A 16,058-nucleotide genomic window follows, 5' to 3' on the forward strand; every position below is an offset into this window, starting at 1 on the left:
CAACAGGAGACGGCGACAATAGAGTGAGAATATAAACTGATACTGTCTAAGGTGAGAGAGTGCAAAATTGTAGGGCCAAAGTGAGGGTAGATTCCCCCTTCTCGACCCCTCTATCCCTCCACTCATCCCCTGGTTATCAGTCCAAAGCTAAGGCCATTTCCACTTCCGGATCTTACTCGGTACCCATCATGCTTTCCGATCTTTACCGGAAGTGACGCTTATTCTGGGAAAACAAGATGTCGGCCGTGAAGTCCAGTGCCAGGTATCGTCTGGTTTTCACATAGACGGATGTCATTATCCTTACCATGGAAATATACTGGAGTCTCCTTTGTATTAGCTGCCTTTCTGTGTGGCTTTTGCGTGTTTCTGGGACTCGATTCGGTGCTGGTCCACCGAATACTCTGGAGTACAAAAACGCCTCCATCGGAAACCTGACGAGTGGAAATGCATCCCGAAACAGGGAAGAGGTCTGGCTATATAAATATGCCTGGATACACAAGACAAAGGTAAACTGATTATACCAAGCTTACTGTCGTATTCTTCCCTCATTAAGTAATGAGCTGAATTCAGTTGACTTCTTAATTAATCCTTTTTGTATCCTATGGGTACGTAGGTCCACAACTTTTTTCAAGCTTCAGATATAAAGCTCAAGCTTAAGCTTATTATTTTAAAGCAAAAGCCATAGCACTTTATGTGAAATTCATTAGAAACAATTTGGTATGAAATGTCGCTGCTCATGGAAATTGATTTTTCCATGACAACCATTATAATTTTTGACAGGTTTGTAAATTTCCTTTTTTTAATGGCATTTCATACCAAAGATACGTTGAGGCTTTTTAAGTTCCATGCCACATGCCTGGCATGCCAAGGAATGCTATTAAACGCCACCCCAACGTGGCAGGCATCTTATACCAAGCTGATGTTATTATTTATTAGTGAGGGAAATATTCTAGAAGCATTCATTCCTTTGTCCCCTTATGGATGGTCAGTTATTAAATTTTTAATCAATATCAGAAATGTGTATTTTTTCTTCTCAGCCTCATGCAGTTCGAGTAACAGTCAAAAGTGAAACAGCAACTGAACAGTTTCCTTTGTTATTTGTTGCTCGCTTACAGAGAGGGGTAATTTCCTGGTCTATACCAGATGAAAGGTAAGTAAAATTCAAACCAATACCTTTTCTATTTCACAGTCAATCAGCTGGAAAAAGATAACGGGTGGTTTTGAACGAAATGTGCAAAGTCAGCAAGCTTCACTTAATTGTAAATCATAGGCGAACGCCATAAAGATGGTGTTCATCAAAAATAGTGACTTGGATTTAAGTGTTCTTCAAAAGTATTTTTATGCTATCCAAATGATTGTTGTTGACGATCTGTTGAGAGCGCAAAAGTCAGCTGAAAAGTTTATATAGATAACACTAAAAGCAATTCCTCTAGAAGAGAATGCCAATTTAATAAGCGATACATTTAAGTCATTATCACAACACCCTCTTAACCGTTGGTCAAGTCTTCTTGATGCTTATTCCTTACCATTTCAATCTCTTTTAAGGTGTGTTTTGGTTCTAATGTACAGGAATTGCCATCTAGAAGATTTTACCACGACACACGACGCCATCTTTATTTTCAGTGTTGTGTTCCAAAAAAAAAAAAAATTCCTCTACCCCTAGAATATGCAAAGGACCAAAACACAATACATGTAGGTACCTAAGAAATCTCTGGGGAGTGGGAAAGAGGCAATTCCTTACCCTGCAAGGGAGTTCATATACACCCCCAGCTACCCCTACACAAAGTTACATGAAACAATGGAAAAGTTAGCAATGAAAAGTTTAACAGATTTCTGTTACGGTCTTTTAGTATGGCATCATATTGTGTCCAGCTGACGTAAATATGGACATCTGAAGGCCAGGTTTTTGATCAGGAACTAGCATTTTGCTTACTTGAAGTATCTTTCCTAATATTCTAACCTCAATAGTCCTTTATGTAGGCAAACTATAGTGCCATTTTGTCATTTTACCATTTTGTGACAAACATGCCCAGAAAAAAAACACTCCATACTAGCTAACCATTATTCTACAGTAACTGTACCTTCCACAATGCCAGGGATCAACTATTAAACTATTTATTTGTGTTTGAAAACATCTAATCATCATTTAGTAAGCTAGAAAATATATAGATGTTCTAATGAAGTTTCGGTTTGCTTTATAGGTTTAATTACCACCTGGCCAGTCGAACTCTTTGTCCATTTCTTCATGGTTTCATTCCATTAGCTGGATTAGAAACAAATGAATCTTTCTCCATTGATGTATCAACAGCTTCGCCAAAGCTTGTTAATTACACCTTGAAAGCAGAATTTGCTGAAAACTTTCTGTTGTCGTAAGTGTTTTAATTAGTAATACTGCTTTACTCTGGTTGTTGACTGGGAGAACATGATAATTTGGGGAAGTTTCATCAAAGTCAAGTAGACTAAAGTAACGTTAAGTCAACTTTAATTGTCTAATACAAGAAATCCAAAGTTTATACTGGTGATAAGAGATTACTGAACAGGAAATGATGAAATATTTTATGAGTAAGATGATCAGTGAGGAATAAAACATGTTCTTATATTACTCCTGATCAAGCAATTGTGCCACTTAGATGCAAACAACTGAAATCAAAGTCTTTATTCAGATACGCACTGTAACAAAGTCAAGGCTACACTTCTGAATCTTGTTTATATTTGGGAATTGAACAGGTTAAGTGATCCATTAACAGTCACAGTAGATCCAGCACAACCCAAGGTGAGAATATGTTACTTAATAATACTTCTTACATCTTATGAGAGTTAAATGATGGAATCTAGTCAGACAGTGGGTTTACAGATTAAGCATTTTGATTACTCAGTTTTACTGAGAATTCAAGAGGGTTTGCTAAGGAGGGTGGCTTTTGGAATTAGCCCAATGGGAGAACTCCTGTATGAAAAGGTTGGGGATGCGCGTTGGAAAATATGAATTAAACCCCAAAAGGAGACCAATCTGGGCGAGGCTCAAGCTTTATTTGACTCCTAAAAGATGCCATTTAAAATGGAATAGACCCAACTACCAGCCGCTGTTCAGGAAGGGAGCCCGCTCTAGCAGAGCTATCTGGAAATGTTCCATTTTGGTTCATACTTCTTTAACAACTTTGGCTTTTTTGATGTCCCCCTCCCCCTTTGAATTTCCAATGACCATCCTTGGGGTGGGTATTAATATCATTTTGAACAGTGATGTTATCATTTTTTTTCTCTAACTAAGCACCTCTTTTGTGTTTTATTTTACCACAGTACTTCTTGTGGAGGTACCCGGATAATGTTGACACTGTTCTCGTCAGGGCTGAGTCAAAGGATGTTAAATTGTGTGCCATTCTGTCAATTCAAGGAACACAGGTACATTGTGGTTATTTATGGGTTTTGATCATTACGTTTAGAGGTTTATTATTGACTACTACGTTCTGTTACAGGTGAGGGGTGTCCTCGCAAAATAATTCTTAAAAGCTTTCAATGAAGCAACACAATGATCTTTTCATTGGTGCTGAGTCTATGCATGTGTATGTTCACAGTGTAGTTACATCTTTATTTAATTAAGACTGAAATAAATACTCCTTTTCTTGGACTCCCCATCATTATATACTCTGCTTAACATATAGTCCATCCAATTTTTGTAAAAATAAAATACTTGTAAAAGCGTGTGACACAGTAACTTTACCCATTAGTGTCCTGTGTACGACTTGGCAAGGAACGTGGAATTCACAGGCCACTTTCAGACTATGACAACAAAAGCTGCCATCACTATGGAGGTAGTCTTTTTATTAATTAAACCATAAATTAAACAATCTAACTTGTTTTACATTGTATCCATCATTTCTACAGTGCTATATTGATTCCAGAAAATATCCACAGTGCTCAAATGGATAATTTTATAACCATTGTAATTTAACTTGGCATTTGAACCTGCCCTTCTCTTGGATTTTTCAATGACCTTCCTTAGGGCATAGTTACTAGTCTGGAAATGGTGATGAAACTTGACAAAGTACTTTGTTGTATGATTTTGTTCACATGTTTGGCCGTAACCGTGCACAAAACACTTTGTTTACTTCTGACTAGGGAACTAACCAACAGACATGACTTTTTTAATTAGTACATGTAATCCTTGCATACTGTAGTGTACGAGCACGGAACATAAGCTTTTGCACAGTCACAGACCTTCCAACATCAATCTTGGCATCTTTGTTTGCTCCTTTGATGTTTGCTTAGCTTCATAACCATTCCCCTCTTTTAAATACACATATGCTTGGGGTGAGAATATTTCCTGGAACAATACATTTCTTGCTAGAGCTGTGAAATCTATCTGATCTGTTTCTTCCCATTGTTGGGTTTGATATTTGACTTTCCCCCAATGACAAATGCTACTTTGTAGGCTAAACACCAAATTTCAAATCTTGTGATAATGATTCTGGCCACACAGCCTCTTTATAACCCTCACTGGTGGTTTTCAGGAGGATAGAGAAATTCTGATAATTCTGTTCTGTTTAATTATCAGCGTTCCAGATTTGATCAAGGTGAGTTCTATGTTGTTTTAATCGTCAAGTCATCTGATGAAGAATGTGTCTCTGGAGAACGGTTTGCAGAGCCACACACAGAGAAGAAAGCTGGCTCTCGAGACTCTTATTATGCAGGTTAGAATTAACTACAAGATAAGGCATGCCACTGGACAATCAATAATTGATTGCCCAAATAAATTGGTTTGTACGGAAGTACTGGGTCGTTAAAACAGTGCTCAGGCTCAAGTACGTTCCTAGCATGAACCTCATGCATTGTAATTTTATCTTTCGAGTAATTGCCTACTTGTAAGACCGCAATACTTCAACCCAATGATTCAATAAAACTAGCCATAAGCCCACAAGTACGCATTGCAGACCTATTTTTTATATTGGCATTATTATTTGTTTAATGATAGTTTTAATTCATTTGATGAACAATTTGGCTTTAAGTTAGTTTTAGGACACTATGAATTATTGGAACCTAGTGGATAAAGCAGTTGGTATACAGTTGAAACTTCATAACTTTTCAGGTCCATTATCGCAAAGACAGAAGACCATCAAAATAACTGTGGAGCGCACATTATCCTGTAAGTTGATCTTCACTTACTTTCACCTACTTGTAAAGTATATTCTAGTTTGACTTTTCAGCTGATGATCACAGTTCTTTGTGATAAGAGAATTTGCCAGAGGATTATAGTGAACATCTTGTGAGTGTTGTAAGGATATTGTGAGATAGGGGCTTGGTTACCCAGTGCTGACTTGAGATAGTGAACACACTTGTTGTATACAGGACTTTTCAGAACTATGGAATTACAGAGCCTTCACAAAGCTGTTCTTGTGTTCTTTTATGCCATAAGTGTTTTAAGGCTGGTCTAAGGCATTTCTTGTGGTCATTGCTGCTTTGATGTTCATCAATCAGCTGTACTCTAGTTAAACAAGGAACATAGTCCCAGCTCACAGGATTGGCACTAGAGGAATCGATGCTGGTTCTTTAAAATAATAATGATATCTATCATCCAGTTACTAGTGGTATTACTTCTTCCCCGCTTTCCAGTTTGCCAGCATCCAGTTGCCGTGACTTATACATACAGACATGTACATGTACATACTTTATTTTTGCCTCCCCAGTGGGGCTTTCAGGAACAGTGACCTACACTAATTACAAGAACATGAAAAAATACAATAAGACAAAATTAATATATTCCTGGAGCAAGAACACAACAAAATGACCCTGGACAGCCATCAGTGGAGATCACTCTGTCCAGAGTCCAACACTCTTTTAGCATAAGGCTCCAATTTGTGTTCTGGAGAATATGCCGCCTCCCCCACATAACCGCACACCTAGAATTTAACCTTTAGCTTTTAAATCCCCTCCTCACCCCAGAATTTACAAAGACCCTCTTTGGACTGGGCAAAGATATCTCTTGGTTGAACCACACAATACCTCATACACAATGGTGACATACACTTGTGTTGTATCAGTGGAATAATCTTGAGTCATATTCTCCTGTTCACAGCAAAGGATTATGTGAAGGCCATAGTTGTTCCAATAGCTTTCTTTGCATCATTTTATGTCATTGCATTTGGTGTCCTCCTGGCCACCTGGTGTAGGTTAGTGTTGTAATATGAAGATTAATTTACTTAAAAGGTGCATTTTCAGAAAATATCCATACTGCCCCCACAGAAGAGATTAGAATTTTCCTAGGGGTTAGGAGGAGGAGGGGGGTGGGGGGTGGGGGGGGGGCTGTATAAGACCAAAAAAGTTAAATAAATGTAAGAAGCTTAATTGGAATTTCCAGAGAGGGGGGTGGGGTTCTTAGAAAAAATCCCAAGGTTCTGTGGTGGAGATATGGATATTTTCTGGAACTATACAATGTAACATTTGACTATATTAATTTATTTGTATTAAATGAAGAGCAAAGTTGTGTGCTATCTTGAGTGAACCAAAACCACAAGTGGAAGTGTGGTAAAAAAAAAAGGGAAGGCAGCTGTATGAAAGGCTGCTCTAGGAACAGAGAAAATGTTCTGTTTTGAATTTGTCACATGCCTGTACTAAAACATATATTAGGATAACTATGGTTAATTACATTAACCACAGGAATCCTGGTATGTGTTTTACTATGGAGCAGCACGTTAACCAGAGAGTGGATCTCTTTTCAAAGATGTTCAGATTGATAAACAGTGATTCTCAATCAAGTCTGATCACTAGGATTTCCTGCAACAAGAAAATGTACACTTGCCCATTAACTTACATGTACTATTTTCAATTTATTTAGCTATTTCCCATTTTCTTGATAACTGGTCAGGATTTTATGTAGGCTCTCTGTTTGTGTGATAGAACCCACAAGACCAACAAAATATAGAATCAAGAAATTTCATTTTAATCCTATGTAAAAATCTTTTTCTTACTTTAGTTATTTAAAAATCAGTACCTGTTTGTACGTACAACGTTCAAATTATTCACAGTAAAACCTGAGTGGGGATGGGAAGGGATATTTTTTCCAACAAGTCAGCAAGTAATTAAAATAAATCAAGAAGTGAGTAAAAGTTGCTGATTAAGTACTTGTAAGCGTCAATTTATAATTTCACTAGACGACAGTCCTGTTGCTACAATTTACTAAGGCTCATAATAAGTACTTTTTAATTTTTTTTATTTTTTTTAATGCACATTTTAACAAATAGTACATTTTAGGTGCCACTCAAGCACTTTGCAAATTCCATTTGAAAAGTGCCAGTTCTTCGTCTGTTTTCTAACATTTTAATACTATCATAGTTCTGAGGAAATGAATAAGATTACAGTATCTACTTTCAATGAAACTAATTTAATTTATAACTATTCATTGCAAAAGAAGTATAAATGTTAAATATTTCTAACTGTCTAACATATTTTTAGGCAAAAGGGAGGCAGAGAAAGAAGTTTTAGATCTATTTTGATGCCAAAGGACACTGATATTCAAGGTAATTAGTGCTTGCAGTGCTGTTTACTTTTAGTTTTACAATTACACCAGTCACCATCACCACTACTGAACTACAGTAATAAACAACAATAACAGTGCTTTAAGGATTGTCAAAGTGAAGTTTACTACAGGCCTTGATAATTAATGCTTCTGTGGGCCCAATTCTTTGCTATACTTGATTAATCACAAACTTCCACTGAGACTTCTAGCCAGGTTAGGTTTGGTTTAGTTCCTTTCCAACAGGTGAGAAAATGGCCAAAAATAAGTTGCCTCCTAACCAGGTTAGGTGCCTCAGTAACTTGGTTAGAAGAGAAGGAATTTGAAAACACTTTCCTCTGCAACATGGACAAATATCTTGAGGAAATAGCTCAGGCCAGTCGGCCAGTTTTGGCATGATTCTTCCTGACAACAACTTCTAAATTCTAACTGCAGATGAATTGAATAGTATTGAATAGTAGGTGATGTTTGATGGAACCAGAATTGTTGGTAATCTTATTATGACATCAAATAAGTTTGTGGGAAAATTGCACACAGGGTATAAGTGTTTTCATTCATGAAGTAGATGGCATATTCAGTAACAAGTTTCATCTAGTAAGTTTATCTCTGCTTCTTCACGGCAATGTTTGCTGTTTGCTTTAGATGGGTTGTCAATAAATAGGCCCCTGAGGACATCCTCCTCAAGACGATCTAGAGACCATTATGGATCTACACCTCAAGGTACTGATCTTGCTGTCCATCATGTTAAATTCACCACAACCTCAGAAATAGATTTGTTGTTTGCTGAACGTTGCTGTAACAGTTTAGTTTGCAAGATTGGTTAACCATTTAATTAAGGTATTTTTAAAATGATTTTCATCAAGATACTAATCTTATTAGTACATCATCTTTTGGATGCATCAATTTCACAGCAAGTCAAGTCTGGGAGCAAATGCCCTTCATGTCAAATGTTACGTTCTTTTTGTTTAAAATCTTCAGTTTTAGCTCAGATTGAGTGGTCTTCAATACTACCTGCATTTTCTGCCCAGTTTAGAACTTGTAATTTTTGGGAAAATTCAATCATGATTTATTTGATAAGTAGGGTTAAAATAAGCAACTGTACAGCTGATGTGGACCTACTACTACTAAGTCTAAATAAGAGAAACAAATTTACAATACAGTTGTCATAAAGCTAAAATAATATATACAATAATGATAAAAAGAGTAATCAAATAATTTAAAAATACCAAAATTCAGGGTTCTTATTATAATTTACAGAGCATTCCTTTTGGAAACTGATGTCTCTGACATAGGTCTTGATCGATTTTATCTTCCTTTTAAAAGAAAGGAGGGGCTCGGGGGTAGTTACAGAAGTTGTGGTAAACAACTTTGTGTTTACATCACTCTTGCTTGTCACTTGTCATGTACATTGTTCATTAGTTTTTTCTCTTTTGTCAGTTGACGAACTGTTAGATAATGACAGTGTGGAGCATTCTGAGCATGACCACTTGGCTACTGATGGATCAAGAGAACCTTCCTCAAGGGAATTTGAGAAACATTATGACATGTTACATGACATTGAGCTTGAGAAAGATATTTACAGGTTAAGGGTTAGTATTCAATAACCAGCTTCTTTTCATCTTCAGAACATTGTGAAACAAGATATTAGCGTTGTGCAGATTAGTAACACACTGCAAAGACATTCATGTTATCAATGAAAATTTTAGAGAAACATGCAAAAGTAACTTTCGAAGTTATACATCACCTTCACATAGGACATCCACAAAGTGTCCCTGTAACAGTGGAAAAGGTCAAGTGCAGCTCGTAGTAAAGTTGTCTGTGTTTCTACAGAAGAGTTCAGTAGAAACAAGGCTTTCGGTCGATCAGATCAAGAGTGTACTCTCTTGGCCCAGTTTCTAAAATGTGAGAGGAGTACGTTGTTTGTCTTGTGAAACAATGTAGGGATAGGAGGGTGTGTAGAGAGTTGAATCCTTGATTTTGAATTTTGGTTTCCACAGACAAGCCTGGTGCTAACAGACCTGGCAAAGAAAGAGAAGAAATACCTAAAGAAGAAATACAGGCTCTATCACTGGTCAGGAAAAATTTTTTAAATTTCTTAGTATAAGGATAATTAGCAAGCAGTGTTTGTGTTTTCAGCTACATGTAGATCAGAGCTTTACCCCTGTTGTGATGTGGACCACGGCCTGTACTCTTTCTCCATCTGTTTTTTAGTGTTTTCTTTTTACTTCCAGAATTCCTATCCAGTCTGATCGTTGCTAGTATACAAGTACTTTTATTACTACTGTTCTCCTTTAGGTTCCTTTGCTTTGCTTTGTCAGTACCTCCCTTTAGGCTGTAATGTTTAAGTTTGAGCCCCTGAGACTTCCAAATCCTTTAGTAAGTGTCAGGTCTTGGAGAAGATAATTAAATACAAGCCAATATTAACTGTTTCGTTGCTTCTAGGAATCTGATGATGATAGCTGTGTTTTACGCTCTCCCTGTTGTTCAACTTGTGATCACTTATCAAAAGGTCTGGTATATCTTCCTCAGATAAATTATGTGGACTTCGATATCATCATTACTTATTAGTTTTTCAATCATCCCCACTGACCAAGAGCCTGGAACAGGCTATCACAAAAGTAAAGCATTGTTTGGTGATATAATTCTAACTAATTCATATATGAATATACTTTAAATTACAGGTTCTTAATTTCAGTGGAGATGAAGACATTTGTTATTACAACTTCTTTTGTGCTCATCCCTTAGGAGTGTTAAGGTAAAGTACTAAAACAACAAGTTCCATTGTTTTCACACTAGATTCTAGATTGTGGTCCCTTGATGCTAAAAAGTCATTGGTGTAATTAGGCATGCTGTTGATATGGAGACCTTTTGTGGTTCCTGCAGTGTCCTTCTGTATTTTTTTAGAGGGTTTGGCGTAACATATCAAACACGAGAGACCGTGTTTCACCTCATCTCCAAACACCGAGGAAAGAGTTGAAAATACAACGTGCAGCAGAGTATTTTTGACGAACTTCAAGATGTTTAGAAATGTGGTGAAGCGCGATTTGTCGTGTTTGATTTATCTTGTCATTTGAAATTAAAGCTAAGGAGAAAACGGAGAAATAACAGTCGGAAAAATTTATGCTTATTAAGATCAGATATCCAATCACCGTCGCAGTCATGATTTTCTTTGTTTAAACTTGAAAAATTATTAGTGACTTTGATAATGTAGTCTATAACAACACACAATACTCAAAGGTGCCCTAGCATGTATTCAATGGGGGGTGACCTGCTTATAGTTGTTGGATTAATAGAGCAGTTTTCAACTGAGTGTCGTAAAACCAAAACCAAAGTAATCCCTCCGGCCAATCACAAAGAACACAGACAATCCAGTGAACCAATCAAAGCTCGAAGTAATAGGCCCTTTGCAGGATCCGGTCACATGGTACGGAATTAATTATGCTGGGACGCAAGTTACACAGTGGGACTTTCAAAACAAAGAAACTCGTACCAGTCCAGCCCGACTTTCCTTTGTTTTGGAAGTCCCATCGTGTATCTTGCGTCCCAGCATAATTAATTCCGTACCATGTGACCGGATCGTGCAAAGGGCCCATTACAAGTAGCCGACGCAAAGCGCGGGAAAATGAGTGCGAGGGTGTCATAATTGGTTTTGGTTTTACCTCTGATTGGACCAAAAAGTGCCATGAGTTTTCTAAGCCAATCGTGTAGCATAGTTGATGCAAAACCAACTACTTTTTGCGTCGCTCGCCTTGCTCTAACCCGCTTTTAGGAGCGAGTTAGAGCAAGGTGTTCCACATTTGTGAGAGTCTTCTTGCTGTTACACACCAGGTTACAGTGACAAGGGTGCGTGCCTTGATTTAACACTGGAAAGCAGAGTCAGAAATTGCATACAAGTGATCCGTTGTAAGCCTGTGTTGTTTGTGTTGCAGTGCTTTTAATAATGTGTTTAGTAACATTGGATACGTGATGCTGGGTTTCCTGTTCTTTCTGCTTGTGATGAGACGGTAAGGTATCAAAAGAATTATTACTTTGTGATTTATAATATCTGCACACGAGATCCAAATATCCGTGCACCAACCATCAACCAGGATTTTATGTAAAGGGTTTTTTAACTTTATACTGAATATAGATAGGACCCTGCGTGCGCTCTGATTGGTCAAAAACCCATGTTTTGTCAGAGTATAAAACATAGAAAAAGCGTGTTTTATTGTTTTTCGCCACATTACCTCTATATCATAAAGCAAATGAAGAAGCCTAAGCCGTGTATTACACTGTGATAAAACACCCCGGACATTTGAGAACACTCGAGAAATGTAGGAAAGACTCGCCTGCAGATCCTGTTTTCTACATTTGCCTCGTGTTTTCAAATGCCCGTGGTGATTAATACACGGCTTAGGCTTCTTTATTTGTTTAAGTAATTAGGCCGAAAGAGCGATAAAGCATACAACTTCTCTGGGATAAATTATAGCGGTGTTTTTTTGTTTTTTTTCTTTTTTTGGAAATTCTGCTTACAGTCAACACTATCATGGGATACCTCAAGAAATTGTTGGTTTTTAAGGTTAAAGGACGCAAATACCAATCCGATATAACTATTTAACTTTTAACTTTTTTTCAGTGACAGACAACACAAATTGGATATTGCTGATAACAGCGAGCTGGAAAAGGTAAATATGCAAAGTTCAACAGTGCCGTCTGACATTTTGAGCACAAGATTTTTGTTGTATCACTGAATAGCTGAAGTCCTTCTTGTTTAAGTTGAAGATTACGGCAGGGTGCGTTATTCTTTTTGGTTTGTTTGTTTTGTTTTTTCAGTTCTATGGCATCCCTCAGCATCATGCTATATTTTATGCTATGGGTAAGTAATACATGTTGAACAGGCAGAACCAAGTGACAGACGGAAATACGTCTGCGTTCACAGGCAAGCGCTGTAAGGGTTAGATAATAATCCTAATGAACATTTCATCGTTCTCATTTATTCACCATCCTTCATTATTTATCACACACAGACAGAACGCTTTCGACATTGCTGATCCTAGCAGTCCGCGTATAAACCGAGTAAATATGTAACTATGTAGATACAAACCTTGTAAATGGCCTAGCTCTCCAAGAGTCCCCTTCCTCGTAGCTCAGTGGATAGAGTGCCCAACCGACAACTGGAAGGTCATGGGTTCGATTCCCGTCGGGGACCCCGGCAGATGTTTTGTTTGTCCCTCGCTTGTGATAACAACATTATTTTTGTAGCCCAGTCATAATTGTTTCCTGTTCGAGCGGCTCTTAATAATTGTTAAGGTGATTCTTAGTTAGTAAAGTAGTCAGAAATGACTGAGACAAAGAAGCAGATTGATAATATATGGCTGCTAAGATTGTGTTGTTTTGTTGCAGGGCTTGCCTTGATAATGGAAGGTGTTCTGTCAGGCTGTTATCATGTGTGTCCCAACAACTCTAATTTTCAGTTTGGTAAGTGATTATCCGCCTCTAATTCTGAAAAAAGGAAACTTTTTTAGTAATAATTACTGAGCAGAATGTTCAATTAAGCTGCCATTTTCTGCGGAACGCCATGTGCTGTTCTTCCTTCCTTTGGGGTTAAAGACAGCATTACGTGAGACAGCCTTCTAAATACACCCTATTCTTGAATGGTTGCCAATTAAAAATTCTTTTGTAAGTACTCAAATTAGCCAACTAACCTCGTTTTTGAATTGTTGATTCAAAAAAATTGTTGCTGTCAAACAAGGTTAGTTGGGTTAATTTAAATGCAAACAAAAGAATTTCAAATCGGTAGCCATTTATGAATAGGGTGTATTGAATTGAACCTTCGATTGGTGCCGTCGCACAAACAGCGTAACATGGTTCACGCAACTTATGTCGCGGTTTAGAAGGTTTATCAGGCTGGATGCCCTAAAACACCACGGAAACTAGAAATAATAAATTGGCTTGAAGGAACACTAAAATATTAAAGTAGAAGACCAAATTTCAGAACGAAATTGTTTTCTGTGTAGTTAACATGGGCGTGCAACTGTCTTAACAAGACACATGGAATGGGAATTGAAAACGTAACATGCCACAATTGTTTTTCAAAGCGTTGCCATAAGTTATTGGAACGCCCGTCCACGATTCAGTGTTGAAAAGCGCAATGAGCATTCCAGCTGCACGACGAAGATTGTGTTGTTTTTCCACACAGATACGTCGTTCATGTACATTATCACGTGCTTGGGTATAGTGAAGCTTTATCAGACTCGTCATCCTGACATTGCTGCCAACGCTCACCTTGTTTATGCTGGATTTGCTGTTATCATCTTCCTAGCCATGATAGGAGTGGTGAGTGACTAATACTTCTCTTAAAGAAGCTCAGTCATGGGATTTTGTGTCATTTTAGCTAGCCTTGGCCACAAAATTACGTTTAAATTAAGGCAAACCTGAAAATGGAAGTTTACTAAATAGAAAAACACCTGAAAGAAATATTAATAAACCATGAACTAACAAGGATGGTTAAGGATGGAGAAGATTAACAAGGATTACAAACGAGGAACTTGAAAAATTTAGGCTAAACTTTTCAAGACGCGCAAACCGTGAGGTAGCTCTTTTCAAATTTGGTGTGACATTCAGCTAGTCTGCATTCATAAAAGAATAAAATATTTACTTGGACACCGTCGAGGACTGGGATAGCTGTGGAACGGATTTGCCGAGAAAGACAACTGATTTCAATGTCAGGTTAACTTGTGTAGCTTGTTCTTCTCACACAATGGGGAAAGCAGTACTTGGGGAAGACAAGTGGCTTTTCCTCTTCTTGTAGTTTTTTCATTCATTTCATCAGCTTTGTACGATACATACCTCCATCTAGGCAGGCTTACATCAGGTGAAATTTGTGAGAATTGGTCTACAACACTCAGAATCCTTGCTACGTTTGGCTCGATAGGTTTCGTAATCAAAACATGCTTAGTTTTACGAGTAAACCTTGCTTTTACTGTTACGACAGTTAAATTATCTCCTTTGTTTTCTTTCATTGAAGGTGTACAGTTCATTTGCTTTCTGGACAACATTTTCCATCATCCATATCTTTGGATGCTTGTACCTCAGTTCTCAGATCTATTACATGGGAAGGGTCAAGTTCGGTAAGTTACAAATAAGTTCAAATTGAATTTTTTTTTGACCTTTTTCAAACTCCCTCTTGGTGATGAACTCGAAATCCTTGCATAGTTAATATTTAACTCCTTTAAAGACACTAACTATACAGGAAGGAACATAGGCCCGCAAGGCGTGCTAACGGCTACAGCTACATAGCATACATTGGACAGGGCCATGGTCGGTGTGAGGAAAAAGAGACGCACTTGCCCCAGTCATTTTTTTTGTTGTTGTTTGGTTTTTGCTTTTGTTGTTTGTGTGTTTGTGTGTGTGTTGAAGGAGGAAAGTAAAACACTGCTAAACCCCTAGGAAGAGAATTTTACCACAGACATTGCCTCAGTCAGTATTTTTCACATCTGGCTACAACCCCGCTGGATGTGTATTATTAATTGTAGAAAATTTGATCTTCGCTACTTGAACATTCTTAAAACCTTTTTTTCAGATGCTGGAATGTTTTCAAGGATTTTTGTTCTGCTGCGCTATGACTGCTGTTCTTGTCCGATATACAAGGTAAAATGACAACTACGATTCATTCTTGTTTCCTTTACAAAGCAAAGCATGTTATTGAAATTGTTCCCAAACACGAACGAATATGACAATCGATGAATTGATATTATGTTAACGAAAAAGTGTGTACACTTCGTTAGACTCGGTTCATTTCAGTGTTTGTGATACCAGGGTTCCTTTTAGACTGCAAAACAGTCGTACATTTGCGAGCGAGCGAATGAAGGCAATGAAGCTGAGTGTCAAAATGGTGAGTGAGACTGGAGAGAGACGCTAAGAAATACGGTCATCTATTTTGCCTCACATGCCCCGCGTGAGAAAGTGGAACGCTCACTTGGCGCGCGAGGATCACTATACTAGGCGCTTCGCGCTGACCGAAACGCAAAAAACGGTTGTTTTGCAGTCTAGCTTGCTTTGTGGCAGAGTTCCTCAGAACAGAAGAAAAACTTATGTCAAGGAATTTTGTTAAAATTTTTATTTTAAGGCCGTGGCAAATTTTGATTATTAGAGAGGTTAAGCATGACGTTAACGGCAGACGGCAAACGGCGAAGATAACTTCTGAGTTTGAGTTCTTTTCTTCTAATCCGTAAATAAAGCACACAAAAATGGGATAACGTCTCCCACTATTCGTTGCGAATACAAGTAATTTCACTCTACTGTACACACAGCTGAAGAGAGAGGGCAAAAGTTTCATTTTTTGCCGTTTGCCGTTTGCCGTAAACGTCATGCTTAACCTCTCTAATAAGTATTGTCTATAACGACTGTCTTGTTGTCAAAGAAGATAATTTTCTGGTCAGCTAAAAGTCAGGGAAGTTTTGAGTAATAACCAAAGTTACTGAGTGTAATATCGTTTGTTTTACAGGATCGAATGCTTCTTTTGGTGATTGCCAATGCGGTGAACTGGGTCTTGTAAGCAATATTTTACAGTTAT

The 16,058-nt window shown here is 37.7% G+C and overlaps 1 protein-coding gene across 1 annotated transcript in view; it reads left to right on the top strand.

The window, feature by feature from the left end:
- Positions 1 to 222: 222 nt before the first annotated feature.
- The window catches only part of LOC145491809 (SID1 transmembrane family member 1-like), a 21,497-nt gene continuing 5,661 nt past the window's right edge, over positions 223 to 16,058 (top strand). Inside the window, exons 1-23 of the mRNA XM_081471076.1 lie at positions 223 to 506; positions 1,038 to 1,150; positions 2,202 to 2,369; positions 2,728 to 2,773; positions 3,295 to 3,396; positions 3,723 to 3,806; positions 4,550 to 4,685; positions 5,081 to 5,137; positions 6,068 to 6,161; positions 7,444 to 7,508; positions 8,147 to 8,224; positions 8,942 to 9,093; positions 9,502 to 9,575; positions 9,947 to 10,013; positions 10,186 to 10,259; positions 11,434 to 11,508; positions 12,120 to 12,168; positions 12,317 to 12,359; positions 12,887 to 12,961; positions 13,683 to 13,819; positions 14,511 to 14,613; positions 15,066 to 15,133; positions 15,990 to 16,036. Of these exons, the coding sequence (XP_081327202.1) occupies positions 306 to 506; positions 1,038 to 1,150; positions 2,202 to 2,369; positions 2,728 to 2,773; positions 3,295 to 3,396; positions 3,723 to 3,806; positions 4,550 to 4,685; positions 5,081 to 5,137; positions 6,068 to 6,161; positions 7,444 to 7,508; positions 8,147 to 8,224; positions 8,942 to 9,093; positions 9,502 to 9,575; positions 9,947 to 10,013; positions 10,186 to 10,259; positions 11,434 to 11,508; positions 12,120 to 12,168; positions 12,317 to 12,359; positions 12,887 to 12,961; positions 13,683 to 13,819; positions 14,511 to 14,613; positions 15,066 to 15,133; positions 15,990 to 16,036 (2,108 nt within the window). The 5' untranslated portion in view covers positions 223 to 305. The remainder of the gene's footprint in view (positions 507 to 1,037; positions 1,151 to 2,201; positions 2,370 to 2,727; positions 2,774 to 3,294; positions 3,397 to 3,722; positions 3,807 to 4,549; positions 4,686 to 5,080; positions 5,138 to 6,067; positions 6,162 to 7,443; positions 7,509 to 8,146; positions 8,225 to 8,941; positions 9,094 to 9,501; positions 9,576 to 9,946; positions 10,014 to 10,185; positions 10,260 to 11,433; positions 11,509 to 12,119; positions 12,169 to 12,316; positions 12,360 to 12,886; positions 12,962 to 13,682; positions 13,820 to 14,510; positions 14,614 to 15,065; positions 15,134 to 15,989; positions 16,037 to 16,058) is intronic.

Source organism: Orbicella franksi, chromosome 7, assembly GCF_964199315.1.
Source record: "Orbicella franksi chromosome 7, jaOrbFran1.1, whole genome shotgun sequence".
Lineage (NCBI taxonomy): Eukaryota > Metazoa > Cnidaria > Anthozoa > Scleractinia > Merulinidae > Orbicella > Orbicella franksi.